This window comes from Sinohyriopsis cumingii, chromosome 1 (genome assembly GCF_028554795.1).
Source record: "Sinohyriopsis cumingii isolate HCF-2022 chromosome 1, ASM2855479v2, whole genome shotgun sequence".
Classification (NCBI taxonomy): Eukaryota; Metazoa; Mollusca; class Bivalvia; order Unionida; family Unionidae; genus Sinohyriopsis; species Sinohyriopsis cumingii.
In genome coordinates this window covers 52,650,903-52,664,117 of record NC_142961.1, presented here as the reverse complement: position 1 = coordinate 52,664,117, position 13,215 = coordinate 52,650,903, and the positions used below count along the sequence as shown (strand labels likewise).

General features: G+C 35.9%; 1 protein-coding gene across 5 annotated transcripts in view; it reads left to right on the top strand.

Moving 5' to 3' along the window:
- LOC149806871 (ubiquitin carboxyl-terminal hydrolase 24-like) overlaps positions 1 to 13,215 on the top strand; it is a 311,591-nt gene that overhangs the window by 65,364 nt on the left and 233,012 nt on the right. For all 5 annotated transcript variants that reach the window (XM_089959015.1, XM_089959005.1, XM_089958996.1 and 2 more), the window contains exons 20-21: positions 6,843 to 6,983; positions 8,861 to 8,914. In XM_089959015.1, the coding sequence (XP_089815141.1) occupies positions 6,843 to 6,983; positions 8,861 to 8,914 (195 nt within the window). The remainder of the gene's footprint in view (positions 1 to 6,842; positions 6,984 to 8,860; positions 8,915 to 13,215) is intronic.

Below are 13,215 nucleotides of genomic sequence, written 5' to 3'. Positions count from 1 at the left end.
TCTCGTTGTTTGGTGTCTTGCTTCTGATGTTACCAGATATAATCTTTGATCTGAACATGGAAACAATTTTTTTATATATAAATTTTTTCAAATTGTTTTTGTTTTTACATAAGCTAAATAGGTACCTGGCTAGCTAATTTTATTACCTGGGTAATTATGAATGGGCAGGCATGAGAGTACCCATTGACATTTTTATAGGCCACCAGATTGGTCTATGGAGAAAGGGAGGAACTTTTTAACTATTACCTTCATTTACCACCACAAGGTGGGTACCCATCAACTAGATGTATACCAGTTTAAATATTTACTGTAGTATGATCAGCATTGCCTCTTTATATCCATGAAAATCAGAATTATTTCTACTCATCCATCTAGAAGGTTCTGTATAGTATTCTCTGTGTATGTATTTGCCACTTATTGGTCAATATTGGTGTGAATTCTTCTCAGTATATGGACTTTTTTATGACCTTGTACTCCGGCATAGATTGTTTGTGCTTGCTGATGGTTGCTTGATTAACAAACACTGCCTGTATTTTTGCTTCTTTAGTAATGAGCATTATTGTTGTAATATATGAACACTTATGGATTGTTATTTTCTGTTATAATGTATGGACACATTATGGGTTGTTATTCTCTTTGTTATAATATATTTACATTTATGGATGGTTATTTTCTGTTGTAATATATTTATAGGTTTGTATGGGAAAATATGAATGAGTTTTTTTTATATAATAATACTGCACCACCTTTGAGAGTGCAGTATTATTCCAAAAAAAGGAGTTCATCTTTTCCAATACCAATGCAGTAACCTTGTTATTATATACTCAGTATGTTGTTCTACCTAAGGCTTAATAATAAAAAATGCACTACAAAAAACAAAGTAATTGAATTTATGCTGTAATCCAAATTAAATACACAATTGTAAATTCATCAATAAACAATAACAATATTGATGTGCACATAGCACTGTCCAGCAACTTTTGAATTTTGTCTTACACTCAACATTAGTTTAAAAAAAGAATTGTTATTTTGGTCTACTTAAAATTTAAATTTATAGTCATTGTGAATGCATTGCATCAGCTTTTCCAGTTAGTCTATAATAATTGGATTTTGGTTCTTTTTGTTGACTCTACTAAATTCCACTGATTATGGACTGGATTTAGCTGTGTCAGTTCCACATGAAGTACATGTGATTTGAGCAGGGAGGGACGTGTCTTGATTCACTGCATGTGGTTTTCTTTCATTGAATGTTTGGAATCATAATATGGGAAAAATATGAACTCTTTCAATTGAAATTTTAAAAAGATGCTATGGAATATCATGTTCATTTCATTTTGAGTGCAGTAAGTTGAACGTTATTGTAGTTGGAAATGTAGCCAGAATTAAGGTACTGTTTGAAGGTGTTTAATCAAGGTTTAGAACCCGTGACATAGCTCATGTAATTCGGATTTTCAGAACTAATTAAAGTATGTGTGTGAGGAAATTCAAGATGCAAAAATTTAAGTATATTTTTGCCATTATTTCCAGCTAAAGAAGATATGTTTATGCCATGTCACTTGTATGTTGTTGGGACCCCGGCTGTGTTATGACATGTATGGTGTCTATTGTTAGCCTAAATCCGAAACGTTGTATCAAAAATGTTAACTTGGAATATTGCAAAGCAACTGCAGTGTGACAGTCCATTCAGCCAGTTACAAACATTTCTCCTAAATAACTGTTTATATTATCAGAATTGTATTTTCAGTTACTGCATTTCTTACGTTATAGACATCGTTAATATCACTTTCATTCGCGCTTGTTTGAAAGTTTCATTTGAGACTCAGTGAACTCATCCACATTGTTAACTTTATCACCTATACTTTCAAATGGACAAAACAGCTTGTTTAGTTCGTTCACAAACATATCTAATCAACCAAAACCTAAAGTGTCTACTACATGAGTGTACATGGTTTGTTTACATTGTAGTTCCTAATACACTATCGTATTTTTAGGCACATGTGTCATGAACATGCTTGCAATATCAGAGTGTTCAGTATCTTAATATACTGCATGATTCTGACAATGTAAAGTTAATGGAGACAAAAATGAGCATATAATAAGAACACGTATGTGTTGTTATTTTATGTTAGGTGTTTTGGTCATTCTTGTCATTTTAGGTAAAATATGATTAGGAAATATTTGAAGTGCAGGAGATCTAAATCAGCAAGAATACGCATGGTATATACCTCACCTGTGCCAAACATTCATTTGCTTCACCATGCAGTGTCTGGACAAATGGTCAGAGAGGGCAAAGTTCACAGTTCCATTCAAAAGCTTGAAGAGTAAAGAGAAATAAGTGAAGTCAAGATCTGTGGACAGTAACATCTTGAACTTTCACCTGAAGACAATATCAGTAGCAAGTGTGGTGGTTAAAGATGTGATGGCCAACAAAGACAATATTTTCACTACCCACTACAAGTGTTCTTTCTTGAAAGCTAGAGTTGTAGGAGCAGTACATTTCAGGGATGCCAGTGCTGCACCCATCTCAGATGCTGCTTAAGTTTCAGATGCAGAGACTTGTATAGGAGATGATGCAGTTGCTGGCATAAGGGAATTTCTGTCCTGCTGTTCATAGCATATCTCTAGTAGTGGCTTGGAGTTGATGTGAATATTTCCTCCATTGGACACAAGCCCCCCCCCCATCCCTCCTGCATATCTGATTATGACCTTTGGACCTGTAACTTTGGGTGCATCGGGTATAATACCAACCTCAGTGATCTGTAGTCTTTACATGCTGTATAGTCAGCCGTACCATTTGACCAGGGGTCCATTGAATTGCATACCAGGCAGCCATTCAGGTTATGAGCAGTCATACTAGGTCCATCAAATAGGTCCATCCATTTTTTCTGCCAATTTTATTCATCTCACTAGCCAGCCATCTGCCAGTTTTTCTTTCCAGCCAGCCACCAAGCCAACCACACAACTGTCTGTGCAGTGCTGTTTCAAACCACTGATAAAAATTCATACTTGCAAGACAAATCATCAACCAGCAGACCTGTTACTAATGGTATATATGATGGGTACCTACCATGATGCAACAGGGACAAAGATTTTCCTTGTTTGTGCACTAGATATAACTTGTGTGGACATGGAAGCAATTCCCAAATGAGGACAGCTCCCATAGTGAATATGTGGGGATAACCTGAATTAATTATCTTACTCATATGAGGTTATGGCTTTATTAGACAAGGAGGATGAGTATGAACATCTTACCTTTCATCTTTTGCATTATAGCAAACAAAAGTCTAAGAGATTTCCTGTTGCCTGTTGGACAAGATTCAGGACCCAGGGAATGAAAGTTTTATTCTTCAGAAAATCAGTTACCACTTACAAGTATCATTCTTATCCTGCAACTAATGCACACTCTCGCAAATATACAGTACTGACTTGCCAGGCATGGATATAAATAATTGCATCATTGAACATATAAACCCTGCTGTTTCATAAGGTAGTTCGACAGGTTATACACTCCATCCCCAAGCTGGTGCAGAACAGGGTGGCCACCTGTTCTGAGCTTGATCTGGCATTGCTGGCAATTTTTTTGTATTGAACATCAGGTAGTGATCATGCATGGGAGTCCACAGCTCATATTGCATCGGCACTTAACAGTGCTATACATCTATGATAAACACCCTGTAGGCTTCAGTGAATTTGGATTGTGTGAGCAAGACTCCATTCTCCACTTATTTTCACTGAAGCCACATCATTCTTTGGCTCTCTGATTAGCGTACTTGGATACATCATTGTTGTTTAGAGGTAGAACTGATGATATAAAGAAGCAGGCAGCACAAGTACTCCCTTTTTAACTTATTTGGCCACTTTTGTGTTTAGCCCACATCAGTATCAACAGCAAAACAGGGACAGAGGGACAATCACTGGCAAAAAGAGAGAAGGCTGAACACTGTCCAACATCAGTTGTTCTGATCTCCATTTAATTTCAGGTTGCAACAGGTCCCACATTTTCTTGGGTTATTTAACATGGGGAATAGGAAGCAAGGTTTCTCTTTTACCGAAGCCTACCAATTACCACTAGTGACATGCCTTCCAGACCACTCACCAACAGCCTGCCTGTAGGCACCAGATTCCTTTATTTCTCTGTTTAATACATTACCCAATCACATTATCTGTGTATTTACCATACATCCATGTATATATGGTGGTACACATTTATGGCAATGCTTATAGGTTGATCACCAGGCATTTTGATGCGATTTCAAAACTTGTGTGGAATATGGGGAACATCATCAATGCGGAACTTGATATCATTGGTGATTTATTGCCTTGGGGAAAAACAGGAAATAGCATGAGTGGGAATTGATGACCTGTATAGCCAGAGTGATAAATAGGCTAGTACATCATTCAGTGGCCATTGCTGTTATGGCTTTTTTAAAATCCTGTTTTAATATGAGACTTCTTATTCTGCATCTCCGAAGCCTTATCACTCTTTGGCACTAGACCTTTTGCCTTTTGGTTTGCTGCCATTTATATGCCAAATAGAGGAGGTGAGAAAGTTGGCAGTGAAAGAGTTGCCTCTTTAGCATTCCTTACCCCATCCACCACCTTTTCGACCCCCACATTCTCTGCCACAAGAGATGATTGTAGGCAGAGAGATCGGTGCCACATTGCACTCCATAAGCATAGGCTTGGCCTCAGTCCAGTTTCAGATGGCAAAAGACTCCTCAGTCATGGTCAGGTTATTCCTTCCCCATGTCTTCCCACAATAGCCACTGACTTAACAACACCACGTGTACATTGTCATAAATTTGGATCAACCTTTTTTTCACAGAACAAATGTGTGATCCAAGTAGTTTCAGAGGGGCTTTGGATTTTATTTATCTAGCCGTCTCCCCTTTCATGTCCTCTTTCTATGACAGAAATGTCAACAGATCCCATGCAGACAGAAATTCTGAATTAGGAGGTCATTTCTTTACTTGCCAAGTGGATGGAGGAGTGTTCACAAACTGAACTCTAAGGTGTTTTATTCAAAGTTTTTTTTGGTATCCATTGCCAATGGCAAACTCAGACTGGTGATAGATCTCAGCATGCTCAATAGATACATATTTGCACAGAAGTTCAAAATGGAAAAACATTGCAAACAAGAAAGAAGAATTTGTGATCGTATTCACCTGACCAATGCATTTTTGCATGTTCCTGCCAATTCAATTTGTACAACCTTCCAAGGAACAGTTTACTAATTTTGCACTCGGTCTTTTGGCCTCAGTTGTATCCCATGGGCCTTTATGAAAACAATTAAATGTGCTGTCTCCTGTACAGAGTTCTCCTTCATACCTGGTTCTTGTCAGGAGAGACTTTGGTAGAAAGGAATTTAAACCTTAAGTCATGGAGAGAATTTCACAATGAAAAACTCCTTCACATTGAAGGCTTATATGGGGAAGTGGCAGGTTTTTGGGACTGATTGTTTCCTAAGTGGAATCTTTCATGGATTTTGACATGGCATGGCTCAGATAAGTCCTTAGACAGAACCCTGTAAAGCAGCTTCTTATAAGACTTGCTTTGTGATAGTACTAGCTTCTTAGTGCAGTGTGAGTGAGCTGCATGCCCTTTCAGTTATCCTGAATTATTTTAGGTTCAGATCAGATGGTTGTGTGGTCATTGCTAAAACCAGTTGCCATCAGTGGTGACCAGAAGGTGGTCATCTGCTCTCTCTTCATCAATAATTTTAGAGCAGTAGTGATGCAAAACCTTGTTCATGCTCTCAAGCATCACTTGAAAAGGATGGCACAGGTAATGAAGATAGACAATGTCTTTCTGTTCTGGTTAAGGCTAGAAAGGGGATATAGCCCACCCAAGCACTAGCATCATGACTAAAGTGGGTAATACTCTTGGTGGATTCTGAAATATAATAAAATCAGATACACCTCATGAAGATTTCAGCTCTTGAGATTTGATGAATCTCAGTGATCTCACATTTGAATGCAATGTTTAACCTGAATATAGTAAAATGCACAGGCGCTCATCTTGAGTATTTTTATCAGAGTATGTCACTGAGGTGAGAATTGAATTTTGTTAGTCCATGGCTGTGGCCCAGATGACCACCATGCTCTGTTGGCACAGCCTCCTAGCAGGCATGGGTTTGTTGCTTTTGCATAATTTTTGTGGATTTTTTTCTGTGTATGAAAACATTTTTTTCTTGTTTTCCATTTATCAACATCCAGTACTACATGACCATCCACTGTGCTATCTCAATGTTATGATGACATAATATCCTTTAAATGTGATTTTCTTAATTCAAGAGTATCCATGGTAGATATAGGATGCATATGCATTTCTTTCTCAGTTACCGATTACCATAACTTAATGTGGAATGTATTCAATGGAGTACATACATTTTGAGTAGATTGTGTTTCTCAGACACTTTTAGATCGTACCACATCTCCCTGAAAAATGTGAGCATTCTCGTTGATATATTACTTGGCTCAAACTGGTAAAGTACATCCTAGCAATGGTAAGAGGAAGTAATAGATAAGAGTTTCTTCCCTTTGTCTTATGGCATATAGACATGAAAGGTGAAATATTCGATATTCCAGGTGGGCTGGATTCGAGATGTAATGAAGCCTATTTCCTAGCATCATATTATCATGTAAATATTCTCTCAGAAACAAAATTTTTGTAAAAATTGATATTCCAGAAAAGAACTGATGTTTGTTTGGTCTTTAAATTTGTGGTTTGCTGCTACCACAAAATCACAAACCTTGGTACTTCAGTAAATAAAAAAAAAAGAATTCACAGTGATAACTATCTTTTATTGTAATTGCCAACATTTTCTTGTTTGAAACTGACAGGTAGCAGAGAAGAGTGAACTGTTAGGGCTGGATTTTCTTTGGGAGCTCTGTTTGAATACACAAGATGAGTCTATTGCAAATAATGCCATCCAGTTACTGCTCAGTATGTCCTATACAAGCCTTGCATCCAGGCTAAAGAAGGTAATTTGTTATCATGTTTATTTACAAAAATAGTTTAATTGAATGTGTAATTCTTCTTTTGTAAAAAGTAAATTGTTTTATGATTTGGAATCCTTCTAACCCATTTGTATCCTCATCGTTAACATCATCTTCATCTTTTAATGTTTTGTATGAAATTGTTTTTTCTTATTATGGATCCATAATGCATTAAAACTATTCTGCATTTTGTATTATGCAAACAATCAAATAGTTTTGATTTTATGTTACTTTTATTAAATGAGTACAGTATACAAAATGGCCTGTATGCATTTTTAACAATACAGTGGTCCCCCTCTTGAATGGGACCCCTGACCAGTGGCCACCAGGTTTTTACAGCCAGATTCCCTTGGCACTGATGTGTTTATGTTCAAAAGTACCCCTCAGGAATGGCCACCCCTCTAAGGTAACCAGCAGCGAGCATATTAATACAGAAATGTAAAATGTGTTCCCCTCACAAGCAGCTGCATTTTATTTTAAATGTGTCCAGAACCGATAATTCATTCATGTGGTAAGTTAAGTAATCTGATTATCTCTACCGATACCAGTCTCCCGATGTCAGGTTTTCATTACTAAAAGAAGTATTGGCTAATGTACATGTACTGATAAGGTTAATATTATATCATCTATAAAAGCCAACGTTTACAGGAAATTGGTTCAACAATGTTCTGATAGAGTTTTGGGCTTCATACAGGTATTGAGTTCTTCTCTTTGATGATTACAACCAGATGTAATTGTCAAGATCATAACGTGGTCAACATAGGCTAAATATAGATTTTGTAAATTAACACACAGAGAAATTAACCTGAACAAAACAGGGTACCAGTCAAAGACCAAAAAAATCATATGACGGTACATGTATAACTTGCTTTATAAGAAGGCATTTCATCTGCTCTGTAAAAGGTTTGTCTGCTTAATTAAATCACATTACTGTACAGTTAGCAACATAGGAATAAATTATTACAAAACTGTATGTGTTATCACATAATGGATACTTATTACTTCATAAGTCAAAGTTATTTGACTCAACAACATGAGGGGGGGGACTTGCCAAATAATTTATGTTGAAATGACTTTAATAAACAACGTTGTAAGTGATAAGAAGATTATTCAGCAGCTGTGGTAAAATGGAGCAAAAAGAAAGAGAATTATGTATGTACCAAGATTTAAATGACGTTTTTGAATGGTTTGGCAATGTGAATGACAACAATACCCCACTCGTATTTCACGCTTACATCAAGAATAAGAACTGTTAATCTAAGTTCATTTGAAATAAGTCTGTTCTTAAGACAAGCAGAACTTTTTGATAATGAATGTTACTTTTAAATGAAGATATTAAATGCTTTGAAGTATGTGGCATTCTTACTACATGTATTACATATACTTCTCACAAAAAATTTAGTCCCTCTCTGGAAAGACCACCTGTCTTATAAGGCCATTTTCCCGTGTGGAAGAGGTGGCCATATAAGAGGTATGTGGCTTTCTTACTACATGTATTACATATACTTCTCACAAAAAATGTAGTCCCTCTCTGGAAAAACCACCTGTCTTATAAGGCCATTTTCCCAGTGCAGAAGAGGTGGCTGTATAAGAGGGGTATCACTGTACTTCTATGTAAAATTTCTTTCTTTAAATCATTTTACTTTGATATCTAATTTTTACTCATCTACTTGTTAGATATGTGTGTAAATAAATAATTTAGAAGGTCTTCAGTAGAAAGGAAAAGATACAAGATAAGTATCAAACAAACACTATATGAAAAGATGTTAATTGATGTCTTTAACCTATCAAGAAAATTAAATTGTACTGACATGTGACTTTCAGTAATGTCCTCTGTCATTAATGTCTTTTGAAAATTCCAGGATCCTTTAAGTCTACATAAAAAGTTCATCACAGAGTGCAAGACAAGACTAGAGGTAAGCTTTTTCATTTACTTTTGTGTCTGATCAGTATAAGATAATTAGTTGTTATGCATCTTATATATTTCTTTCATTTACTAAGGAGTATTTAATATAGTTGTTTCATGATAAAATCAAGAGTGAAGTATATTAGTCATACAATCCTTCCTTTAACAAATAACACAAATTGGAAGATACATCAGTCACAATGTCTACCCATCCAGCATCAAGCATGGTTTTGTCTTTTAAGGACAGTATTTCTCCAGTCACAAAATATGTCCATCCAGAATCTACATTGATTTAGTTTTCATAAGGACAGTATCTCTACAGTCACAGAGTCCATCCATCCAGAATAAACCTTGGTTTAGTCCTTATAATGACATTATCTCTATAGTCACAAAGTCTGTCTATCCAGAATCTACCTTGGTTTTGTCTATATTATGACAGTATCTTTACCTTGCCTTACAGAACTTTTTGTTTGTACTATTACTATTAACATTTTGTCAACCATTTTTTGAATTGATTGCCAAAAGGGAATTGATGTAAAAAGGTCATGTATGGCTTATTATGGTCAATTTACCCCACAGGGGCTCATTACGCCATTTATTGCATAACATGCATTAAAAAATGGCATTAAACGACAAACAAGAACAATTAGGGTATTGTTCATTAGGTAGCTGATGTTGGAAGGAGGGGTGGGCAGTACACCTGTAACATGGAATCCACCCTATATACAAGAGTGGCTTAAATGATAACTTCTTGGAGTAAATGAACTCACCTCTTTTCACAGAAGAATGTTGTAGACATAAACCAGTCTCCCAACTGACAAGACATTATATAATCACAGCATTTTTACTTGGTAAAATAGCTCAAATGATCTCATGTTTCTTATATGATGCAATTCTGACTCTAATTAAACTTGCGTATGTCTACTGTAGTCTACTGTTCCAAATCAAATAATGCAAATATCCAGTCACAGATCTGGAATATCTGCATCCAGTAATCATCCATTCACATGAATATCTTAACAGCAGGAAATTTGGTTATGAAACTGACACACTTTAGTGTTAACATGGGTCAGCCATCCTAACCTGTGTCAAACTATGTGGCATCGCACGCTTTAGACATTCTGTGTCGAAAAATGATTTTGTCTGTTGATATATAATTTATAAAATAAAAATCTACTTTTAAATGTTAATGGTTATAAAACTGCATCTGTGAATATTTTTTATCTGCAACAAATGAAAGGTGCAGCATTTGAGAATGAATGAATGACATTATTCCTTCATCTTTTTCTCCAAACTATTTCAATTAAAATAAAACCTAAGTGATAAACAGAATCTCAGATGGGTAATTATTTAATATTTATGAAACTTGTTGAATAATGTCCAGCTTTTGCTTGGAAAGGCTCTCAAAAACTGGACTGGACATTATTCAACTTGTTTCATAAATTCAGTATTAAATTATTACCAATTTGAGATCCTCTATTTCTTCACCTATTAAAGTATAATAATAAACGTTAATAACTGAAACATGGCCTTTAAATGAGATATTTTATGTCTTGAAAATGCATGTCCTATACATCAGTGTAGTCTGTTAGTTTTATGCAGAGGAATAATGTTACTTTATTTCAGGAGGGTTAGTCATCTACCAAAGAAGCATATTCAATCCATTCTTCCTTATGTCGGTCACCTAAAACTAAGAAAACCACATACATTTTTTCGATCTCTAATTCTATCTCATGCATGCATATGCATGCATTTTCACAGTCACTAACAAGATTAATTTTTCAGAGTTGTTTGAAATTGTGCTATAACCTTGAGTAAGAAAATCACTTGGTATTATCAGTACTTGATTTTTATGTCTTTATTTAACACAGAAAATGTATTTATTTATGCATAAGGTTGATTTTGTTTCTTCCTTACTGTAGTTTGTACCTTTTCTGGTTTTTATTGCTTCTAATTAATGATTTTTTTCATGCCATTTTAGTCAATAAATGATGACTAAATGCACAAAATGTAAAGTTGTTTGGTAGTAGCAGATGCATGACTTGTTGGCGTTCTGAAGCCAGGTTATCCAGTTTTCTCTTTTTGTTGCTGTTGACATCTCTTCTAATCACTGGCAATGGAAGAACTGGATGGAAGTATTGATCAATTTCAATAGAGATTCACTGGGCTCTCTGTGGATATGGGATCTGTATGACTAGTATCCTTCAGTGGTGTCCTTAGTTTACATGCTAGGATGGCACCAGTAATGAGCTTAGTGGGGAGATGGGGATGCCTTACTGACCCCTTCCCCTGTGAAGACTCGTCTAACTTGACTGTTGGCATCTGTCACTCGAGGTGAAGAGGGGACTACCATTGAAGCACCATGAAATTGCAGATCATCTTATTTTTCTACTTTGGAATCTGCTTGTTCTATACACTTAGTTAAATATGTGGAATGAAAATCCCACAAACAAGCCTTGTATATGAAACCCATGATTGCAGATTGGTATCCCTGCAGAAATGAAGTCCCATAAAGGACACACCTACCTGACTTGTGCATACCTTCAGAAGGTTGAACCTTGACCAGAGTGCATACCATGTCAGTGTCTACAAGTGTATATCAACTTTCACTCTGAAGTTATTTTTATGTGAACTCAATCAGGAAATTTTATGATCATGTACCACTTGAGAAAATTTTAGACTTTTTGAGTGAATTTGGATTATAAAACAATTTTGACCTATATTTTAAGGATTTTTGTTTTATTTGTTACTTTTATCGTTTGCTTTATGTACATTTTACACTATTTTAACATCTTTACCTTTTATCTTTTATATTATAGTATATCATGTTTATGTATATTTAGAAAGTATTTGTTTTCCTGCATTTTTTGTGTGCAAATATTCTTATACTTTTTTAACTTGTATTTGGCACCATAAAGCCATTTTTGTGCTTATGTGCCATTAAAAGCTACTACATATATACATACATCTCTTTAAAATGGACAGGAGAATTTTCTCCCACTTTTTGTCAGCCCAGTGGGAATAAAGCCTCTGGCCTGAGCAAAGCCATAGTTTCTGCAGATCCAGATTAATTGAGTTTTGTGGTGACATCACCATTGTTTCTGCCAGTCATCCACTGTTTTGACTTCCAGCCAGCCAGACCAGCCACCAGCATACCGCCATTCTTCATAAGTTGATTGTTTTGACAAGTCAAACTGCAAAGTAGCTGAACATTCTGTCCTTTACAGCATGTTACAGAGATTTGTACAACCAGTCCCTCTGAATGGTCAACTAGCTATCTGCCCATCCATCCATTTCACCAACACTGTGTTACTTGCCTATTAGTTCAGTCAGTTGGTCTCAGCCAGTTGGTAAAATCAACGGATGTCAAGATGAAAGTAAAACAACAAATGAAACATCAGATGAATTGGATTCTAAAATAATGAAAGCAAAGTAGAAAAACATTAATTCTCCCTTAAGAAGGCTAGAAAGCCGAACTTTGCAAAAACTGATGGCTGTAATTTTGGAGAGGCAAAAAAATTATAATCCTCAACTTCACCTGTGCTGTTAGAATAAAGTCAGAGGCATCAGACAGGAAAATCTTAAAGAACTTTATTTTGCAGCTTTCTGTGCAAATAGCAGGTAAAATAGACTTTGTATATATCTCATACATATGAGGTTGATCAAATAATGGTGGCTATTTGATCCATTTCTTCTTGAACCTGGTAGAAACACTGCTGTATGCACCAGGCTTCATCATTTGCATCATATGTTAATTGATTTTTTTTCTCCAAAAAGAAATGGTATGTCCAAATTGTTTTGAAGGGGCTTTATATTTCAGTCAACAACAACACCCCCCCCCCACTTTCGCTTTCTGCTCTATGACAGAGGTTCTGACTTGTCCTGAGGTTTTACTGAACAAGATATACTCTTTATTTTTCAAGCAGGCAGTAGAGATTTTTGGCCAGCCCAACTCTGGGTTTCTAGTCTGGACTTCTGTTGGTGCTGAAAGCTAACAAAAAGCTCCAACCAGTTATAGACCTTAACCAGCTCAACAAGTACATAGCCACGCATTGGTTCAGAATGGTGATAACATAGCTGATAAGGATGTTTGGGAATAGGGACAAGTTATCAATCAGTCCAAGTGTTCCCATTGAATACTTTCATATTCCCATTTATCCATTTGAATGCAGAGGTAGTTTATTCCTAATGTGTTTGTGATCGAATAAGTATTCTCAAATCCCGTCCCACCCCAAAACATTATTTGCAATAAGAACTGACCCATTTCTTACCCCTGAACAACTTTGATGCATGGAAATGCGTACTTGTTGT